The sequence below is a fragment of the Neoarius graeffei genome, chromosome 20 (genome assembly GCF_027579695.1).
Source record: "Neoarius graeffei isolate fNeoGra1 chromosome 20, fNeoGra1.pri, whole genome shotgun sequence".
Classification (NCBI taxonomy): Eukaryota; Metazoa; Chordata; class Actinopteri; order Siluriformes; family Ariidae; genus Neoarius; species Neoarius graeffei.
In genome coordinates this window covers 32,931,756-32,951,120 of record NC_083588.1, presented here as the reverse complement: position 1 = coordinate 32,951,120, position 19,365 = coordinate 32,931,756, and the positions used below count along the sequence as shown (strand labels likewise).

The 19,365-nt window shown below is 42.1% G+C and overlaps 1 protein-coding gene across 4 annotated transcripts in view; it reads left to right on the top strand.

Annotated features, from left to right (window-relative positions):
* The window catches only part of fbxw9 (F-box and WD repeat domain containing 9), a 45,224-nt gene that overhangs the window by 17,885 nt on the left and 7,974 nt on the right, over window positions 1-19,365 (top strand). For all 4 annotated transcript variants that reach the window (XM_060901517.1, XM_060901515.1, XM_060901516.1 and 1 more), the window contains exons 4-6: window positions 3,031-3,464; window positions 5,030-5,457; window positions 6,897-7,045. In XM_060901517.1, coding sequence (XP_060757500.1) covers window positions 3,031-3,464; window positions 5,030-5,457; window positions 6,897-7,045 — 1,011 coding nt within the window. The remainder of the gene's footprint in view (window positions 1-3,030; window positions 3,465-5,029; window positions 5,458-6,896; window positions 7,046-19,365) is intronic.

Below are 19,365 nucleotides of genomic sequence, written 5' to 3'. Positions count from 1 at the left end.
ATGTTCTCCCTATATCTGCGTGGGTTTCCTCCCACAGTCCAAAGATATGCAAGTGGCTCTAAATTGACCGTGAGTGTGAATGGTTGTTTGTGTCTGTGTGTGTCAGCCCTGCAATGAGCTCCCCGGGCACTCTGGTGTGGCTGCCCACTGCTCTGAGTGTGTGCGTGTGTTCAATGCTTCAGATGGGTTAAATGCAGAGGATGAATTTCACTGTGCTTGAAGTGTTCATGTGACAAATAAAGGTTTCTTCTTCTACCCTGCCTCTCGCCCATAGTCAGCTGGGATGGGCTCCAGCTTGCCTGTGACCCTGTAGAACAGGATAAGCAGCTACAGATAATGGATGGATGGATTATTTACTTGCATGGGTGTGGGTGGGGTTAAATTGCATACCAGAGTCGACCACTAGAGGGCGGCAGGAACACTTTGGCTTCATTTTTGAACAGCTCATGTCCAACATCCTGTATACACCTGTCAAGGGATGGGATCCCTTCAACTTAACTGCTGAAAAAGTTCATGCTGACACTTTTCTGTTTTAGCCAGCATTAAATTTTCAGCAGTTTGTGCTACAGTAGCTCTTCTGTGGGATTGGATTATATGGGCTAGCTTTCATGCCTCATGTGAATCATTGAGCCTTCGACACCCGTGACTCTGTCGCCAGTTCACCGGTTGTCCTTCCTTGGACCACTTTTGGTCAATACTAACCACTGCATACTGGGAACACCCCACAAGATGTGCCATTTTGGAGAAGCTCAGACCCAGTCATCTAGCCATCACAATTTGGCCCTTATCAAAATCACTCCGATCCTTGCACTTGCCCATTTTTCCTGCTTCCAACACATCAACTTAAAGAACTGACTGTTCTCTTGCTGCCTAACATATCCCATCCCTTGAGAGGTGCCATTGTAATGAGATAATCAGTGTTATTCACCTCACCTGTCAGTGGTCATAATGTTATGGCTGATTGGTGTATACAAGCTATAGTACATCTTATTTTAAATAAGAATCCCTCCCACCCAGAATCAGGTAAAATTCTCCTTAATGAGAGCTTCGTACATTTTTTTTTTCATGTAAGTGTAACTTAGAGTATGTGTAAATTTTGTATATTATATATTTGTACATATGGAGCACTTGCATGTGACGTCACAGCCGATCCAGATTGTGACAGACGCCATCGTGTCGGTCAAACGCCATATTCCGCCTTCTACTTCTACTTCTGGTTCTACTTCTGCTTTTACTTCTATCTTTTCTTCTGGAAAACCCTACTATATACAATTCTACTACAACGGCTGCGGCTACAAGCTCTCCCTACTTGTGCACGTTTATGTTTTTTGTGTGTATTTTTGCGTGTTGTTCGTCTGTACCGGACTTCAATATCCACTACAACCGTATGGACTTACTGGACATTGGTTTCCAGCAGAAAATGACGGTTTGTAGCGATTTCCATCGCATGCACAACATTCCGGACGAGAAAAAAAAAAAACATTCCGGATGAGATAGCGAGACCAGCGGGGTCTCCGTGGATTGTTATCGGAAGCAAAGCGAAGGAGGCGGTGCCGGGAGCCGAAGCAAAAGCGAGGCTGCAGAGCCGGCCTGTTGACTAAGCTCAGAAAACGGCTACTCAAATCTCCACTGCCAAGCCTCTACCTCTCCAATGCCAGGTAAACAAGACGGACGATTTGGAATTACCTTATTCTATTCTATAATCGGCTGGTCAGTGCTATACTCAATACTTAAGTGACTTACCCATCCAATGAGTATTCTTGTTTACAAGATGCCACATCTGAGTCGCTGACAAATCCTGAATTTCTGTAAAGATAACTGTCCAGAGATTTATAAGCACGCAGTGCTTCACCACTGAACAGCGAGGGAAAGTTAATGAGGTAATTATACACGTCCGGGTATTCCTAGCAGTTCAAAATCCGGTCGTGAAAACTCCGTCCGGAAAGCCATAAGGGTCACTAATCTGTAGGTCGTTTATTTTAGACATATATCTAGTTATCTGTTCATTAGAAAAATGAGCCGTGTAGTCCGTCGGTTGAAATTGATCCATTCTGTACACGAGTGCAGCAGTATTCAGCGGTGTTTTTGACTGACAAGATGGCGGTTGTGTACTTTCCGGTCACGTGACTGCAAGATCTCTATTGTTGGTCTTTTTAAATTGTTAATTTCACATTTTCAATTCATAACATACGCATTTTTGTTCTTATGTTTTTCCAATGCCATACTTTTGCCCATCTTCTTCCCAATTTGCTCATTTGCCAATTCCCCTATCATCAGCTACTGTCTGGAGAGATTAAAGGGTAACAAGTATTTCTTCCAAGACACATAAAGTCAGACAGTGCACTTTTCAAACTGCTGTTCATGCTGTGTAGCACACTCATAGGAAAGCACTAACTGCCCTCTATATCAGCGTTTCTCAACCTTTTTTCAGTCACGGCACCCTTCAGAAGTATGCAAATTCTCAAGGCACCCCTATATAAAATATACGCAGTCACGCTAACCATACGCTGACCCCGGCAGTGACGTTGTGACATGGGAAAGGGGGCCGTGAGACAAATTTTGATGATGCATGAGGCGGCGATGATCTGCATTAGTGTAACTATCGTTTTTTGGAATTTTAATTCATTTTATTTATTTCAATGTTAGAATATATAATTTTTTGACAGCACCCCTAACGAAGCCAGACGCCACCCCAGGGTGCCGCGGCACCCCGGTTGAGAAAGGCTGCTCTATATGAGCTCATAGATAACCTCCTATTGGCTAGAGTCACTTTGATTGACAGGGTGGAGAGAATAATCCCTCCCACCCAGAATGCACTGCTAATTTTGTTCTCTAGACTTCTGGCTATGAGCAGCTGTGGAATCGTCAGCAATCACATTTGTGATCTCTCGACAATAAGCCAAATCCTTTTCTGTTGCATCACTCAGGAGCCTTCTTACTGCATGTTTTTAAAACCCTGAGATCTCTGTTAGGTCAATTATTGAAGTGGTGGTTTAAAATTGACCCTGTCGTGCCTCATTTCTCTTTAAGGTGTGCAAGGCGTTGGGACAGGTGGGTGAGGACACATCAGCCTGGCAGCTCCGGGCTCAACGACTTACAGGCCATCAAAGTTCCTTCCCAGTTGGGCCAAGGAATAATTTTAATTGGCCCACAGCGTGCCTTGAGATGGAACAGTTAATTGAATGCTGGGCAAAGCAAGAAGAAAATGCAGAACCAGAGCGAGGGATTGAGATACAAGATCAGGATGGAGAGGCACATGAAGTGGATGCAGAGAGACAGCTTGGCCCTGCTTTTGAGGAAATCGGGCCAGAAGATGAAGAGGGCCCTGAAAGACATAGAGAAGCAGAAGAACAGGAAAATAATGTAATAATCATCAGAGAAGAGGGAAGAGTGAATGCTGCCATTCAGGACGAACACAATCAAGAACGACTCCAAGGTGGACACCTGGAGCAAGAAGACACTGGGTATGTGTTATAACATTTTGTTGTCAGAAAAAGTTGTTTGTTATATTTTCCTAAGTTAGTGTTTAAAATACTGTGGAAAACTGAATGTCAGGTCTTCATTCAGTGGCAACAGGAGAACTATGTCAAAGTCAACATATCACAGTGCAGACATAAGGCATTAAAGGTGCAATGTGTGATAATTGGCCACCTGTCAAATTCATAATCCACACTCCAAAAAAAATAGTGGGCTGTACATCAGAACATTGGCGAGTACACCCCTATTGAAATAAGCAAAATAAAACACAGTCCTTCCCTTCAACTGCACCAACACCACTCACAGAATTATCATTAACTGAATACAGCATAAAACTTGTATATGAGTGATTCCACGCTTATGGGTACTGAAATGGGGACATGAACTTATTCACCTAAAACCATTTCTTTTTTTACCATCAGGTCACAAAACATGTAATCTTTAATGAATGATATGTTAAAAGATAATTTTAATTTTCTGAGATGTAATAAAAACATATTTATATGCCAAAGTCAAGCCTATGAGTTCCAAAATGATGTCTGTTACATTACTTCTGTTACGATTGTCCATCTCGCGTCTGTTACAAATTAATTACAATCTAGCTATATACCATGTTAATCTTATTGAAAGAATGTGTATGTTTATTCTACTACACATGTTTATTAATTATATTTGCTAAAACATCACCTTCCTATGTTTCAAAAAGTAATTCTACATTGTTAAAATTGAGAATATATATGTCCACAACGCTTCTGTTACGTTCTGACTTTGGCATATAAATATGTTTTTATTACATCTCAGAAAATTAAAGTTATCTTTTAACATATTCATTAAAGATTACATGTTTTGTGACCTGATGGTAAAAAAAAAGAAATGGTTTTAGGTGAATTTTTAAAAATAAGTTCATGTCCCCATTTCAGTACCCATAAGCGTGGAATCACTCATATACACTTACTAAATGCAACAGAGTGCTTTGGAATTAGTTTGGATAGCATTAGCAAGTAAAAGAAAAACCCAATGCCAATAACCTAGGTATCAGTTAAGCCATCAATAAAAAGTTAAAATACCATGAAAACCTGTTGAGAAGAATCATAGCTACATTATAATAAGTATGCAGGACCCTGTCACCGGTTGTCCTTCCTTGGACCACTCTTGTAGATACTAACCACTGCATACTGGGAACACCCCACAAGATGTGCCATTTTGGAGATGCTCAGACCCAGTCATCTAGCCATCACAATTTGGCCCTTATCAAAGTCACTCAGATCCTTACGCTTGCCCATTTATCCTGCTTCCAACACATCAACTTCAAGAACTGACTGTTCTCTTGCTATCTAATATATCCCACCCCTTGACAGGTGCCATTGTAATGAGATAATGCGCTTCACTTCACCTGTCTGTGGTTTTAATGTTATGGCTGATCGGTGTATGTCATAACTGATTACATCATCAGTTTATTCCTGTATGAATGAATGACTTTGGTAGAACTGGGATCTGAAGTCACAACCCTCTGATATATTTGCTGATATAAAAGAATCTCTCTTTCATTCAGGATAAATATAGAGACTCACCCCACACCTGCCCTGGAGCACATCACACTCTCTTCAGGTCACATTGCTGATGTTAACACAGTCCTGCTAGTTGGAGGTGAGGGCTCTGTGTGTGTCTCTGGCTCCAGAGACCGTAATGTGAACCTGTGGGATTTGAGAAGGAGCTCAGGCGGAGCACTGCTGGGCACACTGGGAGCTCATGGCCGCTACAACAGCACACACCAAGGCTGGGTGTGGTGCCTGGCAGGCAGTGGTGATCTCCTGGCCTCTGGCTCTTTCGACAGCACAGTGAAGCTCTGGGATCTGAATGCCGGAGGGGCAGAGCGGGGAAAGATCCAGAGTCGTGCGGCCGTGCTCTCTCTCTCCTGCCAGGATCACATGCTGTTTGCTGGGTCACATGATCAGAAAGTCAGCATTTATGACACCAGAGGTCAGTGGTCTAAATCCTGTATACAGCATCAGCTTACTTACTGGGAAAAAATGGCCATAAAATAGAAAGTGTTTACAAAGTGTTTATTTGTAATAGCAGGAAAGACTAGAAAGTCAGTATTTAAGAGTTTACTGGCCTGGCCAGTTTTCTAAAGATGCCAACACAATGGGGCATGTGAATTCTCCAACTGCTCAGTTTTGTAATTTGTAAAAAGTTCAAAGTGATGTTTTCTCTTAAAGTTGAATAAATGGTAAACAGCACCATGGATTGCCAAGCAAAATATGTTTATATACTACAAACTACATAGCCACCTGACAATCGCACCCATATGTGCTTTTTTTTTTGAACATCCTGTTCCATCCCATGCCCCTTTGCTGTAACCTGCACTCGTCTAGGAAGACTTTTGACTAGATTTTAGAGTGTGGCTGTGGGGATTTTACTCATTTAGCCAAGAGCATTAGTGAGGTCAGAAAATTTAAGTCAAGCAGTGAGGCCTGGGGTGAAGTCAGTATTGCAGTTCATCCCAAAGGTGTTCAGTGGAGTTGAGGTCAGGGTTCTGTGCACTCAGTTTCTTCCACTTCAAACTTGGCAAACCATGTCTTCATGGACCTTGCTTTGTGCACAGGGGCACGGTCATGTTTGAACAGGTTTGGGCCTTTTAGGCCCAGTGAATGGGAAATTGTAATTCTCATCTCATTATCTCTAGCCGCTTTATCCTGTTCTACAGGGTCGCAGGCAAGCTGGAGCCTATCCCAGCTGACTATGGGCGAAAGGCAGGGTACACCCTGGACAAGTCACCAGGTCATCACAGGGCTGACACATAGACACAGACAACCATTCACACTCACATTCACACCTACGGTCAATTTTAGAGTCCCCAGATAACCTAACCTGCATGTCTTTGGACTGTGGGGGAAACCGGAGCACCCAGAGGAAACCCACGCGGACATGGGGAGAACATGCAAACTCCGCACAGGCCCTCATCGGCCACAGGGCTCGAACCCGGACCTTCTTGCTGTGAGGCGACAGCGCTAACCACTACACCACCGTGCCGCCCAAATTGTAATTCTATAGCCTACAAAGACATCCTATATAATTGTGTGCATCCGACTTTGTGGTAATAGTTTGGGGAAGGCCCATATATGAGTGTGATGGTCAGATGTCCATGAACATTTGACCATGTAGTGTATACTTAATGATTAGATGATGGGTATGAAAATGGTTTTTGAGTATTTTAGAAAACACCTATTGCATTAGAACGTGGTGTTCCTGTCTCTTTTGTATGGTATTGCCTTTATTCTATGAGTGCCATAATTAGCAGCCTGTTGTGTTTCTACATGACTGTCATTTTCCATGTGACACTCTTGTGATGGGTAGACTTACTCTTATCTTTGGTGATGTCATGTGTAATGTGTAACAATGTCATTTCTCTGTCACAGCTGCAGAACCACTGGTCAAAAGCCTTCGTCTCCATAGTGACATCGTGCTGTGTCTGGCATCTGATGAGCAGTACATTGTGTCTGGCAGCAAAGACAACACGGTGGCTGTGTATGACCGCAGAGCTGGAAAACCACTGAAGAAAATACATGTAAATACACATCAACTTAGTCGATTGTTTAAAACAAACAAACAAAAAAAATGCAATACATAATGAATACCTAAAAACTTTGGTACTAAATACTTACTAGCAATATATGCTATATGGTCTGATCATGACCATGCCCATATGTTGGCTTTCCCCAAACTTTTGCCACAAAGTTGGAGGTACTTGATTTTCTATTACATGTCTTGTATGCTGTATGTGATAGAATTACAATTTCCCTTCAGTGGAACTAAGAGGTCTAGCCCAAACATATTCCAGTATGACAATGTACCTCTGCTCTAAAGCATGGTTTGCCAAAATTGGTGTGGATGAACTCAAGTGGCCTGCACTGAGCCCTGACCTCAACCCCACTGCCCCAGTGAATTGGAACACCAAGTGTATCCCAACAATATTAATGCCATGTCTTTCGAATAGGCTGCTCAGTAACACTTATGGGTGTCATGGTCATCGTGTACCGTTATCTAAAATATGCAGTAAATAATTACAAATCAATAAGTCAATATGTAAAAGAGTGATCTAAATTAACTGGCTAACACTTTATGCCATCTTAATAATTGCTAGCTAAACTATGCACTAAATACTTACTGGGTAAAACAGTGTGCTAAAATAATACGAGTAACACTGTACTAAATGAATATTAACTAATAGGTATTTACCTATTAACTAACTAGCTAAGTCTTTGTCCTATCTTAATCCTTAGTAGTCAACATATGAATTACGTAATACCAGCTATCACTAAGTGAAGCCGAAACTTTGCCCTAAATACCGATAGCTAATACAGTTCATTAAACTAATATTTACTAGCTAAGAGTAATTTAACTTAAAGTGCTGATGACACGTTTTTGACATCTTTGGCGATGTTTTATAACATAAAAAGTAATTCCCGATGAGCCATATATTAATTCACGAAGGCGCCTATTTTACAAGTTATGATAAAAAACGCGGCTATTTGGGCAAATTTGACGGGGCTGCAGCACCCAGGAGACGAAGGAGGAGGAGGAGCTATATGATGTCAGCGAAAGAACCTTCCTCCTAACTTACCAGTTTGTTGTTGATGCGACAGGTGTTCAGTTTATCATTTATTAGTATTTTTATTATACATTTTATATATATATATATATATATATATATATATATATATATATAGTTATTATGCCTTCGCGTTGTGTTGCCAGCTTTTGCTCCAAAATCCACAAGGATGGGGTAAGTTTATTCAAGTTTCCCAGAGATCCCGAGGTGCATGTGAAGTGGGTGAAGCAAGTCAGGCGCACTCGTGACAAGTGGGAGCCCTCACCAACATCCGTCCTGTGCTCTGAACACTTCGATTTGGATTGTTTTGACACCCTTCCCAGCTTAAAAGAATCTCTTGGGTGTGCAGTTCAGCACAAACGTGTGTTACTACCATCAGCAGTGCCTACACAGTAGAGCCCTGCACTCCCGCGGAACTCGCGGGACCCGCCGCAAAGCAGTGCGGCGCGGGAAAAATTTTGAAAGCTCATTGCGGGCGCGGGCGGGACCAGAAGTGCACATATGCGCGTGCGGGCGGGAGCGGGAGTGCACATATGCGGCGCGGGCGGGAGCGGTGATAAGCTGCAGTCCCGCTAACTAAAAACGTGTTTGAAATAAAATTTATAAATTATTAATTTATGTCTATCATATATAATTTGTGCTGGATATTTTATTTGGCATTAATAAAAACATTTTAAAATGCCTAAATTTGCAGAGAGAGTCAGATTGCCAGATTGAGTGAGGAATGGCATCTTAAATTTGCCATTGATCACCCTAACGGGAAATCCTTTGATCACTCTAATGACTCGCAGTTCACACCCAGCTAGCAAGAGAACCATGAGTGAAGTGATTTACTGCTTGCGTTAGTCTACAACTCTAATCAGAGAGACAGGTTACACAGTGACGGTAGGCTTGACTCAATGCTATCCCAGAAATCCTTCCTGTAATATGTAAATTTGGCTGTCCAATCAGAGGCGGCCAAATTTGCATATTACAGGAAGGATTTCTGGGATAGCATTGAGTCAAGCCTACCGTCACTGTGTAACCTGTCTCTCTGATTAGAGTTGTAGACTAACTCAAGCAGTAAATCAATTCACTTCTCTTACTAGCTCTGCTTTGCAATAAAATAAAAAAAACACCATTGGTACAAAGCAAGCCCATTCACTTTTTTTATGCTGATCAGAGAATTACAATGGTTTCTCATGTGATAAAAATGTGCGATTCGCGATTAAATATTTTAATCGCTTGACAGCACTAATTATTATTATTATTATTATTATTATTATTATTATAGACACTACATGCTGAATTCAGAAACAAGGTAAATAATAACAAATGTGAACGTGAGCTGTAGATATTTATGCTCAAATCCACTCAAAGTAGGGGGCGGGGCACCATCACGCTGTGTCAAGACAAGAACTTTCCTGAGAAATAACGCGAACGTCTGCATCATGCGGGATTTGCGGGCAGGAGCGGGACAAAATATGGCAGGCGGGAGCGGGACTGAAAATCATAATTTTTTTGTGGGCGGGAGCGGGACTGAAATTCATAATTCTTTGCGGGCGCAGGCGGGAGCGGGACTGCACAATGTGGGAGCGGGACTGAAAAATCCGACCCGCGCAGACCTCTACTACACAGTGTTGCCAGATTGGGAGGTTTCCCGCCCAGTTGGGTGGTTTCAAGTGCATTTTGGTGGGTTTTGAACATATTTTGGGCTGGAAAACGTCAGCAGTATCTGGCAACAGATACTGCTGACGTTTTCCAGCCCAAAATATGTTCAAAACCCACCAAAATGCACTTGAAACCACCCAACTGGGCGGGAAACCTCCCAATCTGGCAACACTGCCAGTATTCCGGAGGGAGTCTACTCGTAGCTACGCCGGATCCAAAGACAGTCCTCCTGTCAGAACATGTGTTGTGAAACGACATAAGATAAAGGTACGTAGAGCTATAGATTCTACATGATAATCATAAATGTAATCATAAAGTCAGCATGATATCAGTCATGTATTTGCTTGTGAAAGCTTGCGGCTTTCATGTAACTGCCGCCTAGCAACGAGAGGCAAAGGGTAAAGAGGGTAGGCTATCATAGATTCTATTCGGAAGAGATCAACACAATTCTAGACTCCCAGAAGAGGAAGAGCTAGCACTAGAGAGTTCACCGGCGTTTTCATGTGCCATTTCCATTGAGTAGAACCAGAGTAGAACTGGCCTGGGCCCGCCCATCCTAAGCGTGACGCAACACGAGGGCCTGTTCTGAGCTTAGTCTGGCCAGGCAGGCTATCTACAGCATTTCCAAGCTCCCGAAAAATCGGGAACCAGTCAACTTTGAGCATCTCCAACGGCCCTGGGTAGAGGCGTGTTCAAGGCAGTGACGTAGTAGAACTGCGACCGGAAGCCATAGATTGTTTACAGAATCTATGCCGGAAGTGCTTCATTCACATCACGAACATGGAGCAGCAGCAAGCCTTTAACACAGCGGTAGATGCTGTATTGAAAGCATTCAACGAGAAGTTCTCATTGAAAACGGAGCAAAGAGCAGCCCTGGAGGTATTTATTGAAAGGAAGGACGTTTTCGCCTTGCTCCCGACCGGCTTCGATAAGAGTTTAATCTACCAGTTAGCCCCATCGCGTCGCATACGTCAGAGGAAAGAGTGATGTGATTGGTTTAAGCTTCGTCACAGCCTTTTCTGGCTTTGACCAGTAGCAAACTGAGGCATTTCAGGGAGGCGGGTCAACCACGGGCTCTGGGAAACGGTTTGGCTTAATAGCTTGGCCAGACCAAATGCTCGGAGAGCTTTGAAGTCGCGTTAGCCAGGCTAGAGTAGAACAGCCAGTGAACCACAGCGTGTTCTTCCGCTGACGTCACAACATGGCCGCGATCCACGGACCCAGTTTTCTTGCGCTGTGCAATTAAAATTTGGATATTCGCGTAACAACAGCTTCTTTTCTTGTAATTATAACAGAAATCTAACATGTTTGCCGTGTTGTATAGTTTATTTAAGAAATTGCATAGAGTCATGTTCGTGTCATCAGCCCTTTAATACTTACTAGTTAACTGTACTGACTTAATACTTATTAGCTAAAATAGTGTGCTAAATCAATAATATCCAAAACTAGATTAAATACTTACAAGTTAATACAGTTCATTAAATTAATATACTAGCTAATAGTGTGCCAAGTTAATATCTACTAGCTAACTCTGTGCTAACTTAATACTTACTAGCTAAGTAGTATGCCTCATCAATTTTTATTAGCTAAATTGTCTAATTTATTTGCTTGTACTTCACAATAATCAGTGTTGAAAAGGTATAATATTTTCATATGATATCCTGAAGTGTTTTATTCCTCATATACCATAATGAATTTGTCAGTGTATAAAGGGTATAATGTTTTCATATGACATCCTGAAGTGTTTTATTCCTCATATACCATAATGAATTTGTCAGTGCATTAAAATCTTCATGTTAAATTAATACTTGTTAAAACAGTGTGCTAAATGCTGAGTACATAGCATAGTGCACTGTCTTCTCTATATAAAATAAGTAATAATAGCGGAGCTCCCTGCGCATAAATCACGCGGAGCGGAGCCCCATACTTAAGAGAATATAGTAATGCATTGACTTGATTTTTGATTGCTTTTGACCATACGACGTACGTACAAACACGTACCACCACAGGGAACCTGACTGTAAGTGCAAGGCAATGTATCTCAAAAACACTTGACCACCAGACAATGAAATTTGTATCTTTATTTACATAAACTAGGTGGGCTTTTATTCAGCACTTATTTTTAGTTTGCTTTTTCAAAAAAAATAATGTGGGATTATTTACTAACATGTTGTGCGGAGGGCGGCACGGTGGTGTAGTGGTTAGCGCTGTCGCCTCACAGCAGGAAGGTCCGGGTTCGAGCCCCGTGGCCGGCGAGGGCCTTTCTGTGCGGAATTTGCATGTTCTCCCCATGTCCGTGTGGGTTTCCTCCGGGTGCTCCGGTTTCCCCCACAGTCCAAATACATGCAGGTTAGGTTAACTGGTGACTCTAAATTGACCGTAGGTGTGAATGTGAATGGTAGTCTGTGTCTATGTGTCAGCCCTGTGATGACCTGGTGACTTGTCCAGGGTGTACCCCGCCTTTCGCCCGTAGTCAGCTGGGATAGGCTCCAGCTTGCCTGCGACCCTGTAGAAGGATAAAGCGGCTAGAGATAATGAGATGAGATGAGATGAGATGAGTCTGTGTCTATGTGTCAGCCCTGTGATGACCTGGTGACTTGTCCAGGGTGTACCCCGCCTTTCGCCCGTAGTCAGCTGGGATAGGCTCCAGCTTGCCTGCGACCCTGTAGAACAGGATAAAGCGGCTAGAGATAATGAGATGAGATGTTGTGCGGAAAATATTCATGACACTTTCATATAAGACTAGTAAAACAGTTTTATTAGTCCACTAGTTTGTTGGACAATTGGCAGTTTCTGTCATGTAAGAGCAGTAGATGGATGTAAATGCAGGAAGACTTTTATCATAAACATGCTAACAAACTGATCCAAAACGTAGACAAAGGCAGAGTTGAAAAACAGACAGTGGTTGAGTGAGACATAGACAGGATATCAGCGGTAATACAATAGTCACAGTCCAAAAACACAAACCTGGGTCAAAACCAGAAAAGTGATACAAAATACAAGGCTTGGTAACATTAGATGCAGGGTACAGAGCGTATACTTTGCAAAGTCTGTGTGTTACTGAGAATCCTGATATGTATGCGCAGGCCCGCCGACAGGGGGGGGACAAACGGGTATGTTGTCCCGGGCCCAGGAATGGGGGGGGGCCCAGAACTGGGCTCTCATGAAGTTGCGATTAAATTATTTTATTTCATTTCAAAATGTGTTGATTTGGGGGAGAAATGTGCTATATTTGCATTCAGTAAATGATTTCTAGATCTTTTGCCTTTTATTATCTTTGAAAAAGGCGTCAAGAACCCCCTACCACCCCTAATGCAAAAATGGTTTGGTCTGACTCTTTGATTAAGGGGAAAAAAACGACATCGTTCGATCATAGCGCTTCGACAATCAGCGTGTGTGCTATTTGCCAACATGCACAAGTCAGGAGCAAAGAAAAGAGAGGAAGAAACCAAGAGACTCAGGGGCTCACTGCATAAATATTTTAAAAAAGATTCGGATGATGCAGCAGGTACTAGCAAAGGCAGTGGGGCAGCTGAGCCAGGTAAGACACAGCCAACTTTTTCCAGCCCCGTAAAGTAACCCCAACCAAGGCACGCGCGGCACGCAATTCATGTTACAAACGAGGGGAGAGCAAGTCACACTGAACACCATATCAAATGCACAGGGCATTGAATCATTTCATAACCACAACGGCTTAATAACATTGTGTTTCATATATCTGATTGAAGCTAAGAATATTCACATTAGCCCGCAATCATATCCCGCCGTTTCTCGAGCGGTGTGTTCTTCTCTGCTTTTCACACTGGACAGTACGCATGCACAGTATACTATGTTTGCCCCCAGCCCTGCCCGAAATCCCCCGTCCATTGCTGCTCCTTCAAGAGCACCCCAATCGCGTGATTATAGTATGGCCCTTTTCCACTACCCTTTGTCAGCTCACTTCAGCCCGACACGGCTCGCGTTTCGACTACCTCCGAGCAGCACGACTCAGCTCGCTTCAGCCCTACTCAGCACCCAAAACTCGCATGGTTTTGGAGTAGGGCTGAAGCGAGCCAAACCGAGCCGAGTGAGGCTAGGGGTGTGAGGAGACACTCCCCTGTGCACTGATTGGTGAGGAGGAGTGTCCTCACATGCCCACACACGCTCCGCGAGCAAGCTGGGAACCACCATCTGTAAACACCGTAAACCCGGAAGAAGAAGAATTACGAGAATTTCTGAAGCCTTATGCGCCTCGCCTCATCTATACGCTCTTGCCAGTATCTGTTGGCGTTGTCGGTGACAACAAGCCACAGCACCAAGACCAGCAACACTAACGACTCCATGTCCTCCATGTTTATTGTTTACTATCCGGGTCGTGAGACTACCGCTTAAAAGGTCACTGATGTCACTGGTTGCGCCGCCTAACGACATCATGTGACATCCACCCACTTTCGCTAACTCCACCCAATGTGTCCACCAACTTCCAGCCAGCACGGTTCAGCGCGGTTGTAGTCGAAATGCAACCCCAACAGTTCCACTCAGCTCGACTCAGCCCAACTCAGCACGGCTCAGCCCAATTCAGCCGCGTTGGTAGTGGAAAAGCGGCAGTAGACTATCCACGAGTTTAGGAAGGCATTGCGGGGGCTGTCGCATGCAGGCTTGGGGCGTAATGGAATACATTTAATGGCGTTCGGTTAACGGATACAAAATAACAGTAACCGTTTATTCTGTTACAGTACAGGGGGGAAAGATTCAGTGAAATTGGGGATTACTTCACAGGATCACAATGTGTGTGAGGTTGCTGGTTTTGGGCTTTTTTTTTGTTAAAATGTTAAAACTGTAAAAATGTTGAAATGCTAAAATGAAATGGTTGTTGACCGGTTGAATGGTTTTTGAATACCTGTCATTTAAGGGTTGGAGTGAGTAGAGACTGGGATAAGAGAGGTGGGTGTGTGTGTGGGTTGGCCCGGGGGGCCCATTCAGAGCATTTTGTCCCGGGCCCAGCCAAAGCTGTCAGCGGCCCTGTGTATGCGCTGTGATTGCATTCTAATCAGGAACAGATGCATGGTAATTAGCGCTGCGTGTGCTTTAAAGCTGCCCGTTCTGAGCGCCAACGCATGTGGATGTGACAGATGTAACCAGGCACCTGTTTGATATTCGATCATAACTCTATAATAATGAGGTCAAGTAAAAGCGCCGGTTCACTCCTGTCCACCAGGCACCCAGCAGAGCCGCACCATAATAAATGATGTGGTGTTGTTTCTGGCGCATGGCATGTGGTGTCGAAGAAAAGAATAAATATGTATTCATAACACTGTCACAAAACAATGCAGCAATTTATTGACACACTATACTACACAATTAAATGGTTCATATGCTATATATTATTCTATTCAGGTTAATTTTCTGTACATGCAAATATTTTGTTCATACCCTTATCAGGAGCTCTGCCTTTAGGCAGTGTGTGTGCATGTGTATGTATGTGTGTGTGGGCTGCAAAATTAGGTATACAGTAATGAAAAACAAAACATTTGCACAAAATCTTATTTTATTGATTGATTATATAAACATATTAATCCCTCAAATGTTCAAACTGTTTGCCCCCGGCATTCACACACTCCATTAGTTGAGTGTGGACACCCATGCACACTCTGGCACAAAGGTCTTTATCAGCATCAATTTCCTGGCAAGCTTCCCGTATGAACTAAATCATGGAATCAACAGAACGTGGCTTGCGTGCGAAAACCCTATCTTTTACACATCCCCAGAAAAAGAAGTCCATAGGGGTGAGATCCGGCGAACGTGGTGGCCAGTCAACGGCTCCCCGACGTCCAATCCACCTGTTGGGAAATTCTTTGTCAAGTAGTGCACGCACATTGAGTGCGAAGTGCGGTGGTGCCCCATCCTGCTGAAAGTAGAAATCGTCCTGCTGCGGTTGTTCGCATATAATCCTTACTGTATACCTACATTTGCAGCCCTGTGTGTGTGTGTGTGTGTGTGTGTGTGTGTATGCACAGTGGTGCTTGAAAGTTTGTGAACCCTTTAGAATTTTCTATATTTCTGCATAAATATAACCTAAAACATCAGATTTTCACACAAGTCCTAAAAGTAGATAAAGAGAACCCAGTTAAACAAATGAGACAAAAATATTATACTTGGTCATTTATTTATTGAGGAAAATGATCCAATATTACATATCTGTGAGTGTCAAAAGTATGTGAACCTTTGCTTTCAGTATCTGGTGTGACCCCCTTGTGCAGCAATAACTGCAACTAAACGTTTGCGGTAACTGTTGATCAGTCCTGCACACCGGCTTGGAGGAATTTTAGCCCTCGCTGGTATAATTCAGAATTCATTGTTCCATCGATGGCAAGCCATCCTGGCCCAGATGCAGCAAAACAAGCCCAACCCATGATACTACCACCACCATGTTTCACAGATGGGATAAGGTTCTTATGCTGGAATGCAGTGTTTTTTCCTTTCTCCAAGCAAAATGCTTCTCATTTAAACCAAAAAGTTCTATTTTGGTCTCATCCGTCCACAAAACATTTTTCCAGTAGCCTTCTGGCTTGTCCACGTGATCTTTAGCAAACTGCAGATGAGCAGCAATGTTCTTTTTGGAGAGCAGTGGCTTTCTCCTTGCAACCCTGCCATGCACACCATTTTGTTCAGTGTTCTCCTGATGGTGGACTCATGAACATTAACATTAGTCAATGTGAGAGAGGCCTTCAGTTGCTTAGAAGTTACCCTGGGGTCCTTTGTGACCTTGCCGTCTATTACACACCTTGCTCTTGGAGTGATTTTTGTTGGTCGACCACTCCTGGGTAGGGTAACAATGGTCTTGAATTTCCTCCATTTGTACACAATCTGTCTGACTGTGGATTGGTGGAGTCCAAACTCTTTAGAGATGGTTTTGCAACCTTTTCCAGCCTAATGAGCATCAACAACGCTTTTTCTGAGGTCCTCAGAAATCTCCTTTGTTCATGCCATGATACACTTCCACAAACATGTGTTGTGAAGATCAGACTTTGATAGATCCCTGTTCTTTAAATAAAACAGTGTGCCCACTCACACCTGATTGTCATCCCATTGATTGAAAACACCTGACTCTAATTTCACCTTCAAATTAACTGCTAATCCTAGAGGTTCACATACTTTTGTAAGCTGGTGTGCAGGACTGATCAACAGTTACCGGAAACGTTTAGTTGCAGTTATTGCTGCACAAGGGGGTCACACCAGATAATGAAAGCAAAGGTTCACATACTTTTGCCACTCACAGATATATAATATTGGATAATTTTCCTCAATAAATAAATGACCAAGTATACTATTTTTGTCTCATTTGTTTAACTGGGTTTTCTTTATCTACTTTTAGGACTTGTGTGAAAATCTGATGATGTTTTAGGTCATATTTATGCAGAAATATAGAAAATTCTAAAGGGTTCACAAACTTTCAAGCACGTGTGTGTGTGTGTGTATGTGTGTGTAGGGGGCTGCAAAAGTAGGTATACAGTAGTGAAAACAAAACGTTAGTATTAAATGAAACCTAGCACCACTACTGGTAATACTGGAATAATCCTTACTGTATACTTACCTTTGCAGCCCGTGTGTGTGTGTATATATACACACATGTATGTGTGTGTGTATATATATATATATATATATATATATATATATATATATATATAGAGAGAGAGAGAGAGAGAGAGAGAGAGAGAGAGAGTGCATCTCAAAAAAATAGAATACCATGAAAAAGTTCCTTTTTTCATAATTTAATTCAAAAAGGTAAACTTTCATATTCTATATTCATTACATGTAAAGTGAAATATTTAAAGCCTTTTTTGTTTTAATTTTGATGATTATGGCTTATAGCTCATGAAAATCAGAAACCTAGTATCTCAAATTATTAGAATATTCCCTAAGATCAATCAAAAAAAGGATTTACAATACAGAAATATCCAACTTCTGAAAAGTATATTCATTTATACACTCAATACTTGGTTGGGGCTCCTTTATCATGAATTACTGTATCAATGCGGTGTGGCATGGAGGTGATCGGTCTGTGGCACTGCTGAGGTGTTATTGAAGCCCAGGTTGCTTTGATAGTGGCCTTCAGCGTATCTGTACTTTTGGGTCGGGTATTTCTCATCTTCCTCTTGACAATACCCCATAGATTCTCTATGGGGTTCAGGTCAGGCAAGTTGGCTGGCCAATCAAACACAGTAATATCATGGTCAGCAAACAATTTGGTAGTAGTTTTGGCACTGTGGGTAGGTGCTAAGTCCTGATGGAAAAGGAAATCAGCATCTCCAAAAAGCTCGTCAGCGGATGGAAGCATGAAATGCTCTAAAATCTCCTGGTAGATGGCTGTGTTGACTTTGGACTTGATAAAATACAGTGGACCAACACCAGCAGATGGCATGGCACCCCAAATCATCACAGACTGTGGAAACTTCACACTGGGCTTCAAACACCTTGGATTCTGTGCCTCTCCACTCTTCCTCCAGACTCTAGAACCGTGATTTCCAAATTAAATGCAAAATGTACTTTCATCTGAAAAGAGGACTTTGGACCACTGAGCAACAGTCCACTTCTTTCTCTCCTTAGCCCAGATAAGACACTTCTGACATTGTCTCTGGCTCAGGAGTAGCTTGATATTAGGAATGCGAAAGTTGTATCCCCTTTCTTGAAGATGTCTGTTCATGATGGGTCTTGAAACACTGACACCAGCCTCAGTCCACTCCTTGTGAAGCTCTCCCAAGTTCTTGAATCAACTTTTCTTGACAATCCTCTCAAGACTGCGGCCATCCCTGTTGCTTGTGCACCTTTTCCAGCCACCCTTTTCAGCAATGACCTTTTGTGGCTTACCCTCCTTGTGGAGGGCATCAGTGATCATCCTCTGGACAACAGTCAAGTCAGCAGTCTTCCCCATGATTGTGGTTGTGTGTACTGAACTAGACCGAGAGATACACTGTGTTCATACTGTTTTACTCAAACTCGAAATGAGGACCACTGTCAATCACTTGTTGATTTTTTTTTTTTAGCTTGTTTATCACGCTGTTTTGTTTGAATTAATTATTATTTTTCTAATTTTTTTTTTCTTTTTCTTTATTTACTCTATCTGTATCATTTTTATAATGTAAGTGGTTGCACACCAGTACAGTATTATTGTTGCAGGGATGGGTGGGTGGGGTTGTTGTTGTTGTTGTTTATATTTGTGTCATTTTTGATCATATACGTTCTTGAATGTATGTACTTTGTACATTATCTTTTGATGCACAAATATAAATAAAAAGACTTGGTGCAAAAAAAAAAAAACACTCGAACTGAAATATTCTAATATTTTGAGATGGGGTTTTTTTAATGTTTTTGTACTGTATGCCATACTGATTAAAATTAAAATAGAAAAATGCTTGAAACATTTTAGTTTATGTGTAATGAGTCTATAATATATAACATTTTCACTTTCTTAAATAACTGATGGAAAATATTGAACTTTTTCACAATATTCTAATTTTTTGTGATGCACTAGTGTGTGTGTATGTGTGTGTGTGTGTGTGTATATATATATATTTTATATATATATATATATATATATATATATATATATATATATATAAAATGTGTGTGTGTGTGTAATATAAACA